The sequence below is a fragment of the Protobothrops mucrosquamatus genome, unplaced genomic scaffold, assembly GCF_001527695.2.
Source record: "Protobothrops mucrosquamatus isolate PMUCROS unplaced genomic scaffold, P.Mucros_1.0 scaffold1255, whole genome shotgun sequence".
NCBI classification, from domain to species: Eukaryota; Metazoa; Chordata; class Lepidosauria; order Squamata; family Viperidae; genus Protobothrops; species Protobothrops mucrosquamatus.
Genome location: NW_015387461.1, coordinates 301,845 through 323,666, shown reverse-complemented (window position 1 = coordinate 323,666; position 21,822 = coordinate 301,845). Strand labels below are relative to the sequence as shown.

General features: G+C 38.8%; 1 protein-coding gene across 1 annotated transcript; it reads right to left on the bottom strand.

The window, feature by feature from the left end:
* Positions 1 to 200: 200 nt before the first annotated feature.
* Positions 201 to 20,729, bottom strand: OSTM1 (osteoclastogenesis associated transmembrane protein 1). Its single transcript, XM_015821120.1, has 6 exons — positions 20,294 to 20,729; positions 17,897 to 18,011; positions 10,298 to 10,395; positions 6,149 to 6,304; positions 4,586 to 4,751; positions 201 to 3,075 (listed from the first exon to the last, which is right to left on the bottom strand). Exons 1-6 carry the CDS (start codon positions 20,651 to 20,653, stop codon positions 3,020 to 3,022), a joined length of 951 nt encoding a protein of 316 aa, XP_015676606.1. The 5' UTR covers positions 20,654 to 20,729; the 3' UTR covers positions 201 to 3,019.
* Positions 20,730 to 21,822: the final 1,093 nt, after the last annotated feature.

Sequence of the window (21,822 nt, the reverse complement as noted above, 5' to 3'; positions counted from 1 at the left end):
CTGTATATATAATGTATATGATGTTTTTCTGTATATAATGAGACACTTTGACACTGTTCATACAGGAAATGAAAGGTTGAAGTTCTGACACCCAATATTTGGACTGTATCATTTGTCACGGATAAAAATCTACTGATGTATGTTATTTTTCAACAGCCATCTTCTCAGTAAAATAAATACAGTTGATCTACAATTCAAAGTAATTGTAAAGAACATACCTTTATTAGACTTTTTTTGGCTAGTTATTGGAGAAGTTTTACATGTACACTAAGTTTAAAATTGAAACCAAAGACAAGGGAAAATACATTAACAAGACATGTATATATCATGTGCAATTTAAACAATATGAAAAATATATTATTGTATCATAAAACAGCTATCTTCAAGTTTAGAAATAACTTAGGTCTCTCCTTTTTTACATTTATACAGAAAAGCAATAGAAAATTCTTTTCATTTGGCTTAAAAACTAAGGAAATCATCAAATCATCAAAACACCTTTTGTGAAAAGTGCTTAGTCACCATCCTAGAAAGTAGTGACTTTCAGACATATTTAATGCAAATGTCTTTAAAAAGCCACTAATAAGCAAATCTGTTATATTGTGCCTTTCTATGCACAAAATCTCTCACAGCATAAGTAAAAGATTGCTTTGAGCCATTCCCCATCATGTGATGCCTCAAATCAATGTAATGCTATTAAAGGGCAGGATATGACTAAATCTACATGTCTGTATAGAAAAATAGCTATCTTAAAATATAAAAAGTAACATGCCAGTAGGCAGGTTGTTGTATCAGTGGCATACAAATCTTTTTCAGGACCTATGTTGCATATGTTCTTATTTCTATTATTTCATTCAACATACAGGTCATGTTCTACAATAATTACCTGTCCATTTTTTGTAATTCTGGCCCAAATCCAGAACTCTCTTGAAGTCAGCATATTTTTATTTCAAATCAGCTTAGCCCTGCTGATCAAATATGATTAGCTTGTCACTAATACTATTATACAGTCATAAGTGTGTGTGGATCTCATTAAAATATAGCCAGCAACTCAGCATCAATCAGAGCAGTTCATTTGATTAAGAATGGCTTAACACCCCAACTTTTTCCAAATCTGCACTGAACAAGTATCATGAGCCAATTGTGACTCAGATGGAAAAATTTAGTTTTAGGATGAAACAATGACATTTCATAATTGGATATATTCCTTCATCCCACCCCACCCCCAAAGCATTTTCCATTCATTAGAAGTTGTTTGGTATAAAGCCCTTGCTTTTCCAACAATAATCTACTGCTGCTTCCACCAAGCTACTTAAAAAGAGATTCTGCAAACTATTTAGGAGTGCCATGCAACAACTTTTGCATTCTTGGGTAGAAATAACTAATTAAGCAACTGCCTTCCTGAATATACTGCATAATCTATATGCAAATTATTCTTATGTTGTATTCAGCACCAACTAGACAGATATGGGGGAGGAAATAGGGAAATTTTCTTTTTTAAATAAAAACCTTACTTTTAATCTTGTTTTTCATTAGATCCAATGGGGAGGATAATAACTACACTAGCTTCAGAAGTTTTTCATTTATTCCAGCACCAAGAGCAATGATTGACAAGGCTCATTCAGCCAAAAAGGAAACAATGGTCTATTAGAGGGAATTTAGAGTTTTTAAGGATAGCTTTAATCCCTCCAAAAATTTAAAAAAAAAATGGTTCCAAAAATTTTAGCCAATCCTCTAATGAGGTAACGAGGGACTGGATTCTTCACCCTGGCTTAACATGTTACATAAACCAAGTCAATTTTGGTTTCTTGAGAAAACTATTATTAAAAAAAATCACAGTTCAATATGATGTTATGAGCCCAACCAAAGCTTGTCCAATGATACCCTTGACTTTTCCTCAATGTCTTCATTTTTTTTTTGTTACTGCTAGCTGCAAAGCTTGGCTGGCAAGGCAACTTCAGCTGAGGACTATTCTACGCTATTTAAGAGAACACCATTTTAGCAGCTTCTTCTCCATCTGCAGAGAGAGAAATGTGCAGTATTTCCATCGCCTCCCAGAAGCCCCAAGATCGAAATGTACTTTTTGTTAAATCACTAAGTTCTACTGCAAACAGACACCGAGAGCCTGCAATTATCTTCATGTTTACTTGTTAATAAAATGATAGACAAATCTATCCATATTCTTTGTTATTTAAATACTATGAAATTATTCTTTCAAAACAATAAATAAATCACTTTTCCCTATAATGTATATATTAATTCTTTCTATTCTCTTAACCCAATTTCCCCAAGCTGTTCAGCTTTTTTTTTTCTTTTAGTTTGGGTAACTTTTCCAAGGCAGTATATACAAATACAATACAATACTGTCTGTAAATTATAATAAATATACTATGTACCCTTACATACAAAGCCACTTGATAAAAATAGTTTTAGGGGTAGAGTATACAGAGTTTCAGTTAGTTTAATCTTGCTTTTAACCAGCCAACAGAGATAAGAGCTTATTCAAGTATACAACACTAGAAATAGCAAGACATGACATTTTTCCTTAAGTCAAACTCTGTAATTATTATAATTCTAATAAATTTTATTTCTGAGCCAAATAGCATTTTAAGTAGTAATGTAGACTAAACACTAAGATTTGTCTGCTAATAAATATTAAACCATTGAATTCATTTTTTTTCATTTTTCAATAATGATAACTTTTAAATAAATCCGCATTCAGGTAAGAATTAGAAAGGAATGTTCGTGTAAGCACATCATATATGGAAGTCAATGTTATTGATCCATTATATAAGTATAAAAACATTACCAATCAGGAAGTAAGATAAAAGTTCAAAAAGGATTGAAGGAAGGAATATAGTTTCTTTTTCGTCTCTGGAGGTCATGTCTTCCCCCTGAGAACTATTGCACAATAGTGCATACACCTATCTGAGACACAGAGTCTTTTATTACAGCATGATGTAAAGTTAAATTATAATTGTCTTCAGAACAATCAAATTAATATCCCATTGCATCATACAGCTCAGTTGGATTTATCTTGGATGCTCGCAAAGCTGGCATTTGAGTGGATGCGCTTACCTAGAAATAGAAGAAAAGCATAAATCCCACAAAAACAGTTAATAGCACATTCATACAAGAAATCTAAGTACTCAACAACAGAATTTATATGGAGAGGCATCTAGAACAAGTCATAGTAATGGTATATGTTTATGATGTCACTGAATTACTAATTAAATTTGCATTATTTGTAGAACGGCATCATGAGACGTCATCCTTTCCTACAGTAAATATCAAAAATAGTGATAATGCAAAAAATCCCAATTTATAGTTACAAATCAACCAGAAGAACAATGTTGGTTTAAATAGTTTTCGAGTTAGATAGAGAATTCATTTGGCCAATTGGTGCAAAGAGGTCCAAAGCTAGTGAGGAGCTATTGAGAAGACCTTTCCTTATTTTCCCATTTCACAAATAATGGCAGGAGAGGGAGAAGAGGTTTTGCAACAGATCTTAAAATTTGGACAAGTTCAAAGGAAGGAAAGTAGTCTTTAATATAATAGACCTCAAGTCATGCAAAACTTCATAGATCACGGCTATCAGTCTTAACTGTGCCAGAAATAGATCAGAAGCTGACATTAACAAGGCTATCACATGCTATCTATTACATTCCTATTTAATGATCTGGCCAATGTTATGAACTACCCAAAGTTCTTCCAATAAGCAGTAATATCTAAGAATGCTCCAAACTCCGAACAGAATACAAAGGCCTAGGCCACTGTGGTCTGGTCTAATTTCCAGGAGCAAAAGTACCATCAAAACTTGAGAAATCACATTCAAGAGTTGAACCAGGAATACCCCAAATTACAAATCTGAAAATGAGAAAATTGCTGTCCATGCTCAAATGGAAACTGAATCCCTTTTTTTTTCAAATGACAAGGTGGACCTCTGTTTTATCTGGGCAACACATTTATTTGTTCATTTTTATCAAATGTCAAATTATTCTGAGTACCAAACAGCCAACATATACAGGTCAAATTATATGAGACAGTTATTCCTATATACAGTAACTTGACCATACTGTGAAGAGAGGCTTCTTCACACCATTTTTTAAAAAAATTATGGTACCCAAATGATTTTATAAATAAATGGTTGACTAGAACACTGAATATGATGTTGCTAATCACAGGTGTTCAACAATACGCTGAGTCTGTTGTTCAGAAAGAGCTAATTGCAGATAGAAAGCTCCCTGTCCTTACTACCTTAAAAAAAAGATAGGAGAAAATCATCCAGTTGTCTGATTCATTCCCTCTGAATTGCCACCACAGCCCTTTGACTCAGAACAGCTTGATAAAGGCAGTTAAAACTTGTTTAGTCACTTAAAAGTGCAGCAGTGAGACAGAATCAAATGATGCATTATCGACTTCCAACCCAGATGATTCTAATCAGATTGTGAACAGAGACCCAAATTCCAAAGCACCCAACATTGGGCATCATGCCATCTAGGCGCAAATACCACTTTCAATACTGTAATCTTTTTTTTTATTATTTCGATCCAAATAGAAACCATAAAGATTTTGTGATTTTACTTACCCAGAATCAGGATGCGTTTTTTCTGCTTTGAATGAAGGAAGGTACTCAAGTAAAAAACAAGTGGTAGAAAGAAAATGAACAAAGAAACTGCAATCACTGGCACTGTATCTGTGCAGGGGACAGAACAATTAAAAGTTGTGCTCCACAGCCTTCGTGTGATGTTCATCTAGAAGGACACAATTGTAAAAAAAAAAAAAAAAATATCAAAGAGATTAAGACATCTGAGGAATCATCAATATCTGGATAAATTCCAAAGTTTTGCATTGAATGAGCATCAGTATGTCTACCTTTTACTGGGTAAAGATCCCGCCTTCCTGGACAAGATGCAACATAGTTTTTACAGTTATCAGGCTATCCTTAATGGCACATGCAAATTTAGCAATCTCGTGGGTTTTCATATAGATTTTAAAATGTCCACCCTGACAAGCTTTAAATGTTGTAGCCAAGTGCTTTATTAAAGTGTTCTTCAGGGTTCGACATCTGAGTTTGCATTAACCACAATCCAATCATTTCATACAGTAATAAGAGCATCTATTTATTTGCATGCTATATAGAAGATGCCAAATTCATATGTCTTTAAGAAAGGCTTAAAACAAAACAAATAAAAACCTCTCAATGGATCCATGTTAAGAAAATGTCAGAAGAATGTCCACAGAAGTACAAGAGAAGGTTAATGTAAGTGGTTGATGGGACCTAAGCCTACCCTTAGCAACATGCCTCATCACTGCTAACACATCCCAGTATATGGGCAAAAGACACCCCTGTCAATTAGTCCTTTGAGAAACCAGTCAGTGAGATAAACTGAGGCTGGATACTCAGGCGGTGAAAACACAAAACTAGAGAGCGAGAAAAAGATGTTTTTTTATTGTAAGATAAAATACTGGTGGGTTTTCAGCCATTTAGCTGTGGAAAGTGCTAAAATGCCTGAACTCGGTTTATTCAGATTATTACCAATATATGTAGATTTGATTATGTGCCATCGAGTCATTTCAGATTCCTATGTAAACCAGCAAACTACATTAAAATGATAGATAGATAGATAGATAGATAGATAGATAGATAGATAGATAGATAGATAGATAGATAGATAGATAGATAGATAGATAGATAGATAGATAGATAACCTTTATTGTCATGTTTTACTGTGGGCACAATGGCACACATTAAAAATTAAATTTAGTTGCTTGCTCTCAAAGTGTACAGATACATAACACACATTTAAACATACTATATACAACATGTGTAGACCTATACCCTTACATATAAGTAACATATAAAATGCTTCCTTTATCAGGAGTTACTCTTATTATGCTGTTATTTAAAAAGCTGTATTTTCCCAAAAGGCACAAAAGACAATGCTACTATGCTATGGTTTTATACATTTTACTTCTATATTCCGTTTTATTGCACTGGAATTTTAGCTACAGTTAACCATTCTTATGAGATTAGTAATAATGCAGTAATTAAATTGGACAAAAGCCAACTTGAGACACTACAATATACGGAGAAGTGATACAAATGAGTAGACAGTATCAGGAAAGCAAAACAGAAAGGAAGACTCACTGCATCCTCTATATCAATGCACAGATGAAACTGTTCTCCAGATTCCTCTTGATGCTCATTCTTCTGTATCTCACTGTAGTGAGAACTCAAGTTTTTATATGTACCATTGCAGTTCTTGCAGACCTCTGAGTAGTTACTTGGTAGCAGGTTCCCTTCCTGGCCGTAAAATATAAACCAAGAAATTATTTTTTAAAAGAATAGATTAGAAAATTCAAGATGAGTTTGAAGTATAATCCAAGCTGCCACAAAAGGCTGCCACAATTTTCAAACAACAGCTGCAAGATAGAGGGAAACTCCTACAGTCAGTCTTCCACCTGTGGCTACAATTGGGACTAGAATTTCCATTGCTAAGCAAGGAGGATATTAAATGAGCCACGCCTAATTGTATGACCTTTTTGCTACAGTTGTTAAGTGAATCACAGTTGTTAAGTGAATCACATGGTCATTAAGCAAATCTGGCTTCCCTCATTGACTGCTTGTCAGAAGCCAACTTGGAAGGTTGCAAATGGTGATTACACAAGCCCCAAGATGGTGCATCCGTCATAAATACATGCCATTTGCCAAGCACTCAAATTCTGATCATGTGACCATAAGCATAGCAATAGCAATAGCACTTACAGTGAGGGGAAAAAAGTATTTGATCCCCTGCTGATTTTGTACGTTTGCTCACTGACAAAGAAATGATCAGTCTATAATTTTAATGGTAGGTTTATTTTAATAGTGAAAGACAGAATAACAACCAAACAAAACCAGAAAAACACATTATATACTTATAGGACCATGAATGCACACACTGATACACCAAATTCTGAGCTAATGATTGCCCCTCCCACTAAAACTAACAGGTATATGATGTTAATAACCAGTAACACAGGACAGTATGGAGTTACTTAAAAGTATGAGTTACGAGGAAATTGCAGAATGTGATGTGAAAGACAAATACTGCCAAAATGCAGTTAACTAGGACGTTGGGTGAAAATAACATGTTTTCAAAATGTCAGTATATCCATTCTTGTCCAACTTCCGCTATTCTTTTCATTTACCTCCTGCTGACAATGCTCATTATTCAATAGCTTGTGACTATTCTCACATCAGTGCAAAACAGTTATGTTAATGACTGTTACATCAACAATCAGTACTTTGTTTTGGTATAGCAGAACCCAGCACAACAGCATATTTTAACATTTGATATCTGATCGACAGTGAAACATGAAAAGCAGAAGAAAAAGACAAACATGAACAGAAAAGTACTACATTATTCATTATCAAGGATGACATAAATACAGAAGGTATATTTAAATATACACAATCTTCAAAACAAAACAAAAAAACAGCATTACAAGGTTACACATTCTTGCCTGGCACAGTTTTCTAGTAAGAGTAGGGTTTTTGATGTCCCCGGTCACCCAGGTCCCAACCTGATCTGATCTTTGTCATGGTTAAATCATTCTCTGCTAATCATGGAGTTCTCTGGCACAGTCCCCTGGCACAAGGAGGCTGGATTTATTTGGTCAATCCATCTTAGGCAGCTAATGGACCCTGTTGGGTTCCGGAGGGAGATTTGCGTTGCTCTTGATAGTCTGCTACAAGGCCGTCCTTACTTCCCAGAATGAGAGAATGATAGGGCTTTGGATCAGACCAGGCCCATATAGACTCTCTCCTCCCATGGATTTTGTAATTTCCTTTGGTTTACAGAGGACTTGAGGGAGATGAAACAGAGAAAATTAAAGTGCCACTGAAGGGCAACAAAGAGTGAACTCAACTCTGCATGAATTAATGCCACTATTAAGACCTAGCCTGTGGTGGTAAGGGTGGCAAAATGTCAGTATTCTTCTGCCCTAATAGACCCTGTGTGCATTTTGGGGGTCTTCCAATTCAACTGGAGCTCCTGCTCACAGAACAAGTAATAGCTGGGCCAGAAGGGGCTCTACATAATTTTGTGTGCCAGTTGATCAAGAGACCCTGCTCATAGTCCCTCATGCTATGGTCACTTCCCAAATGGAGTACAGCAATGCATTTTATCTGGAAACTACAGCTGGTGCAGAATCCAGCAGCATGGACAGTTATTAAATCAGAGCATGTTGCACACCTGCTCTATGGGCTGTACTGGTTACCAGTATTTGTCCAGGTTCAATTCAAGGTGCTGGTAATAATCTATAAAATCTTTCAAGGCACGAGTTCTTTGAGAGATTGCTTTTTCCCAATTATGTCTATCCATCCCATAAAGTCCAGCCGGAGAGGCATGTTCCGGGTCTCACCTATCAGGGGACATTATCTGGCAGGATCCAAAAAGAAAGACTTTTCTTTCATGGTACCAGCCCTTTGGAATATCAGCCCCCTGGAGACAGGATTAGTCCCAACCCAACTTACTTTTGGTAAGGCCTTAAAGACATAGTTACCTCAGCTACTGATCGTACTTGTATGTTTTTAATATAATTTTTAATTTTAATTTTTTAATTTTGTTTATTATGAATTTGAGAAGGACAGTCATATTAATTGAAATAAATCAGCAAAAAATCCCAAATTACCAGAGAATTTCCAATTTATCTGTAGACGTATATGGATTATGGAAGGCTGAGTAAGTTCACCCAGGTGTTTAAAATAAATATGTAAAGCAGGCAGTGTTCACAAACAGAAGCCTTATTTCCTTGTCCTCTTAGAATATCAAATTGTTGCATCTGAAGTATAAAGATCTGAAGAGGGCCTCTATACTTATTTAACTGAAGGCACTTAAAGATATACACACCCTCCTGGAGCTACAAGTGTCCAATCACAATGAGTGTTTTAAGCAGCTTCAGCAAATTACACTGAGATGCCTCCTGCAAATATATATAGGACAGGGTTTTTTTCCCTCCATATAGAAGGGAACATGGGAAAGAGAGGGTTCTATATGCAGTCCACTTTTTCTCATTCTATTCCTATCCTAATCACTTATTTCTTTTATTATAATATAGAATCTTCTCAACTGACTTTTCTCATAATTCACTCTGATTCTACCTAATGTTCTATTTAATTCATCTGTGTCATTCATTCTTTAGTAATGAAAAAAAAATCTTATGCAACTGCACTGACTCTTAACATTTCTTCTATTTTACCTTCTCTAATAGTTCATAGGTACTCAACTTTTCTATATAATAGGAAAAAAGAATGTTCCAAAAAAATTCACTTTTGTGGATAAATAAAATGTTCACATTATAATACAATAAGAGAAAAGAAACAAACAAATTCAAAAGAATTTATTGAATTCAAAAATACAAGACTATTTTTCAATATTTAAACTAAATGTAAAATTATAAATACTGGGCTTGGCATTTACTTCTTTACTAAGGAGGGAGAAACAAGAACAGGATTTTTCTCTCATTTTTTAAAATCTAATTTACAAAAATAGTTCAGTGATTATACATGGTTTGGTAACACAGATAAATAGTATAGTAGTAGGAATACAATTCCCATTCTGAACTGTGATAGATACTTTGCAAATTACAACTGCATTGGATTTCTACAGTGACCTTAAAATAAGCAAGGTTGCTATTTTAAGCGTCTAGTTATAATTTTGCTATCAACCTTCATGACAATAAACACTCTGATGATATAAATTAATATATGGGATATACAGGTCTGAAGTTTTGAATAATAAAAGCATAGTAGTTCTGAACGTAGTTGGATCATATCCTAGAAGTTGGTTACATCTTTCCAACTTTATAGAGATACTAGATTTAGAAAGATTTTAATAGCAGATACTATATGTGAAAAACCAACTTTTTAAATAGCTATGTATCCACGATTAAACTCATACTATAATAAAATATCAGATGACCCATACAGTTATATCAGGAGGTGACAAGGCCTAAAATAATGTAAAAAGTGATTTACTATATGAAGAGATTATACGACTCTTCCTATATAATTATCAACTATTGTGAAACCAAAACAGCGGCATAATTGCATATGAAATGGAGGTGAACATTAATTAGAATGCATTTTGTTGTCAGTAGTGAACACCTGCATTTTAAAGATAATTGTTCTATCTGCTTAAACTGCGTAAGAGTTGGTAAATTATATTTGCAGCGCCTTGCTCTGAAAAAAAGGGGGAAATTCACTATACAATTAGAGGGCTCAACTGTACCCTTAATAAACAATATTAAGTACCTGGAGGTTCTGTTTAAAGCATGCCATTGATTCATTGTATAAGGCCAGGAACATCACTGTACCAGCTGATAAGCCTTCCTGCTTCTGGTTTAAACAATCTATGAAAGAAGAGTCAAAGGCATCAATAAATCTCCAGTATCCACTTCCAAAAGGCTGTTTTAGATCAAGGTTTATTTATTGTACAGATAGTTATTCTGCTTTTAAATTATACAGTAGTATAAGTTAACACAGTATAATCTATGAACCTGCCATGAAAGGAATGACAAATGCTAGTCTAAGGCAGACACAATCAATGACACTTCAGTATCACATGCAGTTCCCTTCTTTTTAAAGTTCTTCTTTATACAGTTCTCCGATGGTAGGCTGCTGAAATTCTGTAAAGCAAAAAAAAAACCAGCAACACCTCCCAAAATGAGACCTAAAATAGATCCCATACACTTCAAGAACTGGGGGGGGGGAATGCCCTTGCCCATTAAGTGCATTTTTCCTTCCACTACAATGTTGCTAGGTGGAAAGAGGAGGGGAAAGAGGAAAAAAGAGAGACTAGGTTGGTATCTTGATGACAAGCCAACAAAGACCTCAGACCTTCTGCACAAAACATGGGCAAAAAGCCCCTTCCAAAATACAGTTGTTGTAAACTCTTGGAAACTTTGCAAGGCGTGTTTGTTGCCAAATACTGCCAAATTAAGCAATAAGATGTTCAGTCTGGCAGTAGGAGAAAAAGCGAAAAGTTGTGAAAGTGCTGAGTTTTGAAGAGAAGCTTAGCAGAAATAATGGGTGTTGATCTGAAGGTTATCATAAACATAACAGGAAGCAAAAGAATATGAGAGAGGTGACGAAAAGAAAAGAAAAGAAAAACAATAAAATGAGGGAAAACTAATCAGAAAGATGAAGAAAAATATAACAGAGTACAAGATGGCTCTAAGTGAACATGGAGATACAACTGGGAGAAAAAAAGAACCAGGACACAGACAACAATTTTCACTGAATGAAGTTTGTTTTTTAATAATAGGAAAAAAGTATCATAATTTTGACAAGACAGAGAAATGTAGGGGTGACTAGGTAACATTGGTGTTATCAGATAGTGACAGCAGTGAAGGAAAAGGCAGCTGGGAAGGAAAAATGTCTGGAAAGGAAAAGGCACCCAAATAATCAGTTTTCAATTTTCAAAGGTGAAAGGGTAGGTCTAGAACTGTGGTGGCGAACCTATGGCACGCATGCCAGAGGTGGCACTCAGAGCCCTCTCTGTGGGCACGCGCGCCATGCCCCGGAGATGGCAACTGTCCCTCTTCAACCAGCCGCCTGCTAACTCGCCAAGGTCCCATGTGGCCAGATGCATCCCAGCACGACTGGTTTCCCTCCCCCCCGTCCCATTGCTCCTGGCCTCGCATGCTCTCCTTTTCCCGGGCACAACCCACTGCATCGCCTCCTCAGCTGTCGGTCAGCTGGCCGTCCAGCTCAGAGGCGGCTTCTCTGATCTACTGGTGGTGGGCTGCAGAGCCCCAGAGTGCGCCGGTCGAGGAGCCGGCGGGCTGTGGATGCTGATGGACACTGTCGGCACCCACACGCTCACTGGCCTCTGTGTGCGGGGGCCGATGGTGTCAGGCAGCAGCTGCCCCAGCCTCTGCCTCACCTTACCCTGCGACAATGGCACTCCCGCCCTGCCTCACCTCGCCTCACCCCATAGGATGAGCCTCCTGCCCACCGCCCCACCTGCCAGAGACCCCCTGGATCTCTCCCAAACTTGCCCAGCCCCCACAGGCGTCCCTCTCCATGAGCAACATCAAGGTGACCACGCCCACCATGGCCACACCCACCCAGTCTGCCATGACCACAGCCACGCCCACCTGGCACCCAGCGATAAATAAGTGGGTTTTGGGTTGCAGTTGGGCACTCAGTCTCTAAAAGGTTAGCCATCACTGGTATAGAATATGTATCACCACAAAATAAGTGACACTTAACAAGCATAGGAAGCAATAGGCTCGGGGGGGGAGACACCCAGTAAGTTCACAACACATTAAGCCATGATTTGTTTAATTATGGATTATAAAATGTACAGTCTGTGCATGCATAACATGCTAAGCCACAATCAAATTGCCTTTTGCCGAACACATAACATGAATCCAGTCTCAAAAGAGTAGATTAAGCATGTGGAAATATTTCTTGCTGAAGTTAGGATTGCAGAAGCTTAGAAACAAAATAAAATAGGGGAAGAGAGAACCTCAGCTGAATCAGAGGCAGCAGTAAGATTGAGAAAGATGAGAATTTTAAGACCAACAAAGAGGACATAAATGGATAGGCTTAACAAAAGCATCCAGTAGTACAAAATAGCATCAGGTTTCTGTCATATGATCTATATTTTCTCTTTTAACACCAATATGGACTTAACTAGTAGTCCTTATACCATTTGAAATTACCCAATTAATTGGATGAAAATAGAAACTGAGCTCATAAGTAGAAAATGTTGAGACAACCCAGAGCTGCTTCGCACAATTCCATAAATCAAAGCTGTGTAAAGAGGAGCATAGAGAGGAAACAAATGAGGGCTAAAATACCAAATGCTTTAATATCCAAATCTCCTCAGTTTCAATTGGCATGAATAACAGAAAGACTATGGGAGCCACACTCAGATATCTGAGTAGCACCAAGTTGTCCACTACTGGCTTAAGATAACTATCATGAAAAGTGTTTCATTTTTTATTATTTCACAAAACGAAGCCTTATTTCCTTATCCCCTAGAGCAGGGGTAGGCAACCTTGGCTCTTTTATGACTCGTGGACTTCAACTCCCAGAATTCCTCAGCCAGCATGGCTCACCATGGAAACCTCTCCCTTTTCCCTCAGCATGGCTGGCTCAGGAATTCTGGGACTTGAAGTCCACGAGTCATAAAAGAGCCAAGGTTGCCTACCCCTGCCCTAGAGAGAACGTCAAATTGTTGCATCTGAAGTGTAAAGATCTGAAGGGGGCCTCTATACTTATTCAACTGACGGCATTTAAAGCTTTGCACTAGGACAGCGGTTCTCAACCTATGGGTCGCGACCCCATTTGGGGTCGATCGACCATTTCACGGGGGTCGCCAAACAAGGCTGTCCGCCATTTTTTTTCCCCTTTTCCGGCGGGTGCCTTACCTCCCTTGAGCTGGGCCAGCTGGTGGTCGGCCTGCTCCATCTCTGCCGCTTGCCAGCTATGCCTCGGCCGGCGCAGGGGGCAGAACCACGCATGCGTGCGCTCCCAGGCAGGGAAAGTCCTCGACTTACGACCGGTTGGGTAGTCCTCGACTTACGACCGGCTGGGTAGTCCTCGACGTACGACCGGTTTAGTCCTCGACTTACGACCGGTTGGGGGTCGCGGCATTAAAAAGGTTGAGAACCACTGCACTAGGACTTGGCAGAACAAGGAATAAACAGCCAACAACTTAATGGTCAGCCATCAATACTCTAATCAACAGCTAGGAGGCCACAGAGAACCAGGCACCATACAAATTCTGAGCATGGAATAACCCAAAGCACACATTCCGATAGAGAGAAGTTCCCTGAGGATGGGCTCCAGCACATGTCCAAAAGCTCGGAAGACTAAACGATCAACCCAGATTGGATCCTGCAACATTATCCTGGGGCATATATATTTGCCTTCATTCATGAGTTATTCTTTCACATAAAATAACTTTCATATATATTTTTAATAAATTATTCCTGAATACGACTGACTTTGAGTGCCATGTAGTGATAAGGAGAATATCAATCTAAATATAGTATGATATATGATATGATAGATATAATATATATGACACATTAATCAACAAGCCTTGCGCCTGGATGCTATTCTCTCTCCTCTTTTTCATCAGTGCCACTATGGAGGTTGTATATTTACTTTTTGTTACAAAAATGATGGAGTTCAGTGTTATGTCCAGTTCTTTAATCTTAACTATGACTACTAGAAAAAAGGCAACTACAAACTACAGTTAGGATTATCAATAGTTGTTTAATATTAAACATGGCTTCTGAACATTCCTTTCAGCTGTGCCAAGCCATGCGTCATTCTTGTCACAATACTCCACTGAGCTATAATTTAGCATTACAAGTCTGTGTTAAGTACAAGTAAAAAAGGCAGTATGTTTGCATGGCAAAATTAGCCATTATTTATCTAAAACACAAACACACACAATTTAAGATGATTTTCAAATCAGCTTCCATGTCAAGTATATTCGTTGGAAACATTTTGCGTTACATCATTTTGGCAGATGAAGAGCACAAACTGTAGAACAATGCAGAGATAAAAATGAAGAGAATGCAAGAACAGTTAGCAGAATCCTTAAAAGACAAGAGAGAATGTAAACAACAACATAATTTGATAAAAGAGGGGAGCATGAGAGACTCAACTCCACCTTGATCCATTATGGTATAAGAGGTATAAAAAAGACAGAGGAAAACTCTGGCAGGCTTTTGGGATTCCACTATTATAAGCTGCAACAAAAAGATAAAAGGCCAACACAAACAGATTCTAGAAGGATATTCACACCCAATGTCCAAAGGAACACTCATACACAAATATGCTGTTACAGTCCTTGTCCTTGGGAACAGTCTCTCCCATAGTGTTCTGCATGACCCGTACCTAAATTTGTTTAAATGGGCTCTCAAAAATTGGCTCTTCCCCAGATCCTGGACTAGAATAGGTGGTGAACCTCTTATGGGCATGTTTTGAATTCAACTTGTGGATTTTATTGTTTCTATAGGCATCATTTTTTCCTAGGCGTTATATTGTTTTGAACTGTTTTTCAAATCATTATGGCATAACAGCCTTAGAAATTTAAACAAATAAGGATCATACGCATCAACTCCATGTCAATTGTGTGGCTGCAAAACACTCTTGTGACAAATTGAAACAACAGGGCTGTAATCGGTCATTGTCTATAGATATGTAATGTCTCCTAAGTTTTGTGCACAAGTATTTACATGTATGTACCGTGTTTCCCTGAAACTAAGATCCGGTCTTATATTTTTTGGGCATCAAAAGATGCATGAGGGCTTATTTTTGGGGTAACAAGGTGTCAGTGTGATCAGCCCAGAATGCGCCCCACCTCCTGGCACGTGCACAAGAGGCAGTGAGCACGCAGGGGCCGATGATGTCTGGCAGCAGCCATAGCCCACTGGCCCCTTGCAGCAGCGCATGTAAGTCCGAGCGTGGAGGCAGAGCTGGGGGGGAAGCAGGCAATCCGGATGCACTGTGCGGTCACCTGGCCCGTGGGAGGCTCACACAGCGTCACTGGAGGCAGGGGGAGGCAGAGGCCTGGGGTAGGGGGGGAGGCAGGTGATCCTGACACACCATGTGGCCGCCTGCCCCGGCGGTGCCACAGGCAAACCGAGAGACGGTGGAACGGAGTAGGAGGTGCATCGGGATCGCCTGACTCCCTCCTGTGCCTCTGCCTCCATCTGCTGCCAGTGCTACTGCACGAGCCTCCCACAAGCCTCCGGTGAGCCAGGCAGCTGCGCAGTGCATCTGGATCACCTGCCTCCCCCCCCTGCCGCTGATTCCGCCTGCTGCCGGTGCCACCGTATGAGCCTGCCATGAGCCAGATGGCCGCACAGCGCATCCAGATCGCTTCTGCCTTGGCACTCAGCCTTACCTGCGCTGTGTGGGCTGCACCTGCTGCTGGACACTGTCAGCCCCCATGCGTTCACCGCCTTCTGTGCTGGCCACCTTCACCCCCCCCCAGGCTTATTTTTGGGGTAGAGCTTATATTAGGCACACCCTAAAAAATTAGGCTAGGGCTTATTTTCTGGGTGGGTCTTATTTTGGGGAAAACATGGTACCATTAAAAATGTATTTTCTCGGATACTTTTTTCCTATAGCATGAGTCCCCAACCTCTGGTCCATGGCCCACTACAATCGTGTGAGTTGCTGGCCAGTTCATGTGTGCGCTTGCACCTCCTCTCCCGCTAGCACAGGCATCGCGCAGGCACTAGTGATGCCATGAGTGTCATGCAGGCACTAGCATCGCTGTGAGTGCACTTTCCCCTCTTGTGCACCCCCACTACCGCTAGCACTGGACATTGTGCAGGCACTAGCATCGCTGCAAGCGCACACATCCCTACTCGCGCTAGCATCGCAGCACTGAACAGGTGCTAGCGTTGCCCGAGCGTTGCCTGGGCACTCGTGGCCCCATTTACGTCACACGTGCACTTCTGGCCCCATGCGCACGCTCGCATGCATAAATGCGCCTCCACCACCAACCCGGCCACCAACTCAGAAAGGTTGGGGACCCCTGCTCTATAGCACTGAATTGCCAGAACAGGTCCACATACACTGATACAAGAAATAGTTAAGCTTCATGCAGTTAATTCAACTTGCAATATATGAACAAGTTGCTTACAGAGGTAGGTGCTAGTCCATCTGTTGCTGATTATGATAAATTGAAATGCGGCCCAACATTAATTTGATATTCTGAATTTATTATTTTTATAAACAACTCAAAGCAGTGAACAAACCTATACTCTTCCTATTTTCCCCACAACAATCCAGTGGCAAGTTGAGCTGAGACAAGAGGGCCCTAAAGTCATCCAGCTGGCTTTCATGCCTTAGGCAGAACTAGAACTCACAGTCTCATGGTTTCTATCTGGTACCTTAACCACATGCCTTAATTATCCTATTTATTTATTTATTTCTCAAATCTATGGGTCCACCCTACAAACTCTGAATATAATGTACAAAACATCAGCAAAGCCCATATACATACAGGTTTATCAAAACATTTATGTAAAACACTATTTTCCCTTCTTTCTCACTTTTCCTACACATATATTCTATATATCTACATTTGTATATGTGTATACTGTATAGATATACACACAGAGACACATACACACGATGCAAGCTTATGGGTTTTAAACAATGGTGAACAGCACATTATTTTAGATATTTCCTAAATCATCATCTCTTGTAAATTCCCTTCCTATTTTAATGAACGGAATCAAAGGAACAATTGAGAAATACAACTATAACCACAGTGTTGCTGAATACATAAAAATATCCATCAATTCATTTAACTAATAAAAGCAATACAGGTATGACTAATCCAGCATATACTATACACATTAAAAAGAACATGCCATCAAAAGAAATACAGGCCTTTCAGACTTGTCATATAAGCATGGTGGATTGCCCTGTTCTCAGTTCACCTGCACCCCTTCACCTAGTACATTCTTCACATCTCATTTCAGAAATAAGATACTTTATTATACTTTAGTTTTGCTACAATGTTTGGTTGATTTTAGCTTAGTATGTTGTGTGTAGCCAGCTGTTATGAATTATAAACTATTCTGTATGTGTTCTATGGGCTCAAATCAATAAATCGCAAACAATCCACGGCATAAGTATATGAACCCAATCAGGATTTGTAGAAACTGAGAATAATGAATAAGCAATTACTTAGCTCTGGAAATCATCTTTCTTATAATAAAACTAATGCCAGAGAAGAAGTGTGCATATTGATATGTTATGTATTACCCCTGTATATAGCTTTAAAAAAGTAGAAAAATATATTCTTTTATTCGTATTGAATATTCAAACATACACAAGAAAGCAGACAAAAAGAGTACATACTTGCACAGTTAGCTTTTATCCATGTGTCATTAAAAAACTTGTTCACAAGTGCAACCATCTGTAGCCTGTCTGACATCAAGAGACTTTGGGCACAACGGTTACTCTTAGTAGTATTCTGAAAGGAGAAAATACACATATAGAAATAGTTTGTTAGCAGTTCCAGCAATCAAGAATATATTATCTATTCTGTGGTATTGTAAGATTGCATTTTAAAGCTACAAACCTATATAGAATAGCTTTCAGCAGGGGAAGGCCCCACTGAGTTAGAAATAATTATTTCTGAATAAATATAGTATTGCAGTGTAGTTCACTTGTACATATAAACACAATGTTATCTTCCTAATAAAATTGGGACATACATGTATTATCCAAACAAATGGCATTAAAGATTTAAATTACTCAGGAACTGAAACAGCTCTCTCAAGGGAATTTCTGTGCTAGTCCATCAGTTGCTGAGAACATATTTTAAGTCTCTCCAATGGATATCTTTGTCTTCAGATATATAAATGACAAGCTGAGAGATCATTTATTTTAGTGGTGAATCCCTAACTCTTTATAGTGTCTCCTTTGACAATGGTCACCAGATATCTACATTCTTGTAACCTGGATATCAAATCCACACATTTTGCAAATATTTTAGTGATTTTTTTTATAAACAATTAAAGAAATGTTCTGGGAATATATTCTACTGAGGCAAATATTCTGAGGTAAAATTCATCACTGCTTTAGTGGTAGCCCCCTCTTTCAAATGCATTTTCTTTCATATATTCCCCAAGCAATTCCCAAATTTGTTTTATAAAGTCCCCTCATCCCAGTGCAAGAGAAGTTGAGCCATCCTTAATTAAGAAAAGCATTTGCATCAATTTAACTCTTTTTACAGGCTACAACATAAGAGAATATTTATTTAATTTATTTAATTTATATGCCGCCCTTCTCCCTGCGGGACTCAGGGCGGCGCACAACATATTTAAAACAAAAGCATATATACAATCCCCCCCTATAAAACCGAATTAAACCAAATTTTAAAGTTCCATTCCAATCATTCTTCCAGATTTTCTATTTCTGTGATTTTAACATGGGAAAAATCATATGACAGACTGCATCACTTCTATCCTTTTCTATCCTTACATTATCTTAAGTTATTCCTGATGCAAAGCAGTAATTGCTACGTTCAAATGTAATTTAAAGTGACAATGTGATTTTTTTCAGATTCAGTCAAGCCTTTAGGTCAGTTGATTTTTCTTATTTCTACTTTTTCAGAATTTATAGACACCAAACTGAATACCATGCATGATGATCCATGAAGGATTCAGTAATTTAATTTTTTGTGCCTGCCTGAGATTTGTAAACCAAGGGATAAATATGTGGATAGCTCATTGCAACCCTATGCCTATTTTATATGAATATGGAAAATGGAAAATTCAAAGTTTACCTATAGTAACTATCCTTTCATTCTCCCAGTGACTTATATGCTTATATGGGCACAGGGCTTTTTGGCATGATAAGGAAGAGGTTGGCCATTGTATTTTTCATCTTCCAAATGTAGCCTAGTCTCCTCTGATGCTCCCATCCAATTACTAAGCAGGCCCAATACTGTTCATCTTTATAGATCAGCCAACGTCAGCCAGATGCTGTCACTTGAAGAGGAAAAAAAAACCTCTTGACTCCCCAAGCCTCTATCTGTGCAACCTGACCACTGCTCAGATATTTTATCAAAATATAAACCCAACTAATTCTTCTTGCTGCAAAGTATGTCATTCATCTCATGGAGACACTTACGAGCAATCCCACTGACAAGGAAAACAAAATATAATTTGCATTCCAGAAAGAACCTCTCTACTTTGACATAGGATATATATGATTACTGTAGTTCCTACTTGTTTCATGAGTTCCCTCTTCTATCAGTCACAAAAAGCAGACCCCCAAGTTTTTATTCCACAGATATAAGAAGAGGAGCCTCCTCCCAAGATAAAGATGTTCCACCACCACAATTTTTGGAAAACCCGTGTTTTTAGACAAAGCGTGCTTGTATTATCCCAAGCTCTGAAAATTCCAAGATGATTTTAACAGTAGCCTCCAAAACAAACAGATCAAATTATAATTTCCAAAAGACTGCCATGTTTCTCTGTGGCAGCTGCAACTGGCCCTGCGACCCCTTAAACTTAGAGAGTCTAACCAACATTATCGTAGACAAGTAGAGCCCACTTCATTCGATGCAACTGCAATCCACAAAAATACCAATGTTACAATGCACCACAAGAATCTTTCTGGCTTCAACAGAAGTACTTGCCAGACAGAACTGGGACAGCTTTGATGGAGCAACTAACTGTTCCGGTAGCAAAAACAGGAACGATTCTAACGCTGACCCCCAATGTTTAAGGAACCCGATGCACGCACCTCGATGTTGTTGAACTGCTGCATGACTTCCCCGAATTGGTGATAGCAGTTCTGGCAGAGCGTCACAGGCCGGGCGCTCTGTATTAAGCAGCTAGCCAATCTTAGGCTGCTGTTGGCGAAGGCATTCAAGAGCTCCTTGCACTCTGGATCCAGCTGCGGCTCCTGCAAAAGCCCTAAGAACCCCGATTCAAGCGACGGCAGGTCCTCCAGGTCCAAGGGCCAAGCGCGGTGTCGGCCTCCCAAAACCATTTCTTCCAAACCTCTTTGCAGTAACAAACGTCGGCCGGGCAGAAGGCTCTCTTCGGCACATAGGCCCAGCAAGACGCCGGGCAGCAGCAGTAGAAAAGTGACCGAGCCCATAGCTGCCACCGCGGGCGAGGAAGATGACAAAGAAGCCGACCGCTTCCTAGTTCCGCGGCTGCCACGGACGGAGGGACACGATCACGTGCGGCCGAAGAACTACAGCATTAGCGGTCGGGAACTGGGTCCAGCGCGGCGTTTCATTGGCTCCTGAGGATTTGACGTTCTAGGAGCGGGGATGTCACCCGCCCGATTATGGGGGCGGAGTCTACCTACCAACCGATTTTGTTGCTACTGGCTCGCGCCGGTGTTTTCAAACGGGGGTTTAGGCAACAAATCGGTCGCATCGCGTGGATTTTTTAAATTTATTTTTTACTTTTAGTACATAAAAATGCCATCAGTTATCCATTATATGAATGTAAACTTCGAGGTGCATACTATTGCTTATTCTTCAGTTACCGTCATGCGTGTTTTGGAATATTTAGTTAGAAATAAATCCCACGGTTGGAAGTTTACATCGAGCGTGATAAATGCATTTTAGACCTGCTGGTTTGGATCGTATATATAACCTCTATGGCTTGTTTAATCGGGATTTATTGTCTGATTTTCTGAGCCATAAATCAATGACTGGATGTGAACAACACATACTAAAACAAGTCGTAGAGTAGTAAAGTGTGAACTCAGTCACACCAGATAGATTTTACGCTAAACCATTCTTTGTTCAACCAATGCTGAGCTCAAAAAACATGCTAATCCATAACCAAATAAACCCATGTTCTATTTTAATGCAACATAGGAATACAAACACACAATGCTAAGAATGTTTATATTTGCATAACATGCTTACATTATTCAGACATAATTTACTCAATCCAATTTTTTGGATTTCCATATAGCTGAACTATAAACTGACAATGAAACTGGTTTCTCACAACTCCTTAGAGACCAGCGGTCCTCAAACTTGGCCATTTTAAGACTTGTGGATTTCAACTCCCAGAATTCCCCAGCCAGCTGGGGAATTCTGGGAGTTGAAGTCCACAAGTCTTAAAGTCGCCAAGTTTGAAAATCCCTGCCTTAGACTAAAATTTGGTGACTAGTTTGTGATTCAAAAGTGAGACCTTAAGTGGGTTCCTACTGTAAGTGAAGTGGATTGTGAATTATTTTAAGGGATTAGGAAAATTAGGAAACTCTAAGAAATTATAGGTAGTTCTCAATTTACAACATTTCCG

Excerpts from the sequence above, each read along its gene's own strand:
- OSTM1 (XM_015821120.1), bottom strand. The coding sequence starts at position 20,653 with ATGGGCTCGGTCACTTTTCTACTGCTGCTGCCCGGCGTCTTGCTGGGC. Across the intron at positions 18,012-20,293 it reads AGCAGTTCAACAACATCGAG|AATACTACTAAGAGTAACCG; the intron begins GTGCGTGCATCG and ends TTCTCCTTTCAG. Across the intron at positions 6,305-10,297 it reads GCTTTAAACAGAACCTCCAG|GAAGGGAACCTGCTACCAAG; the intron begins GTACTTAATATT and ends TTTTACGGCCAG.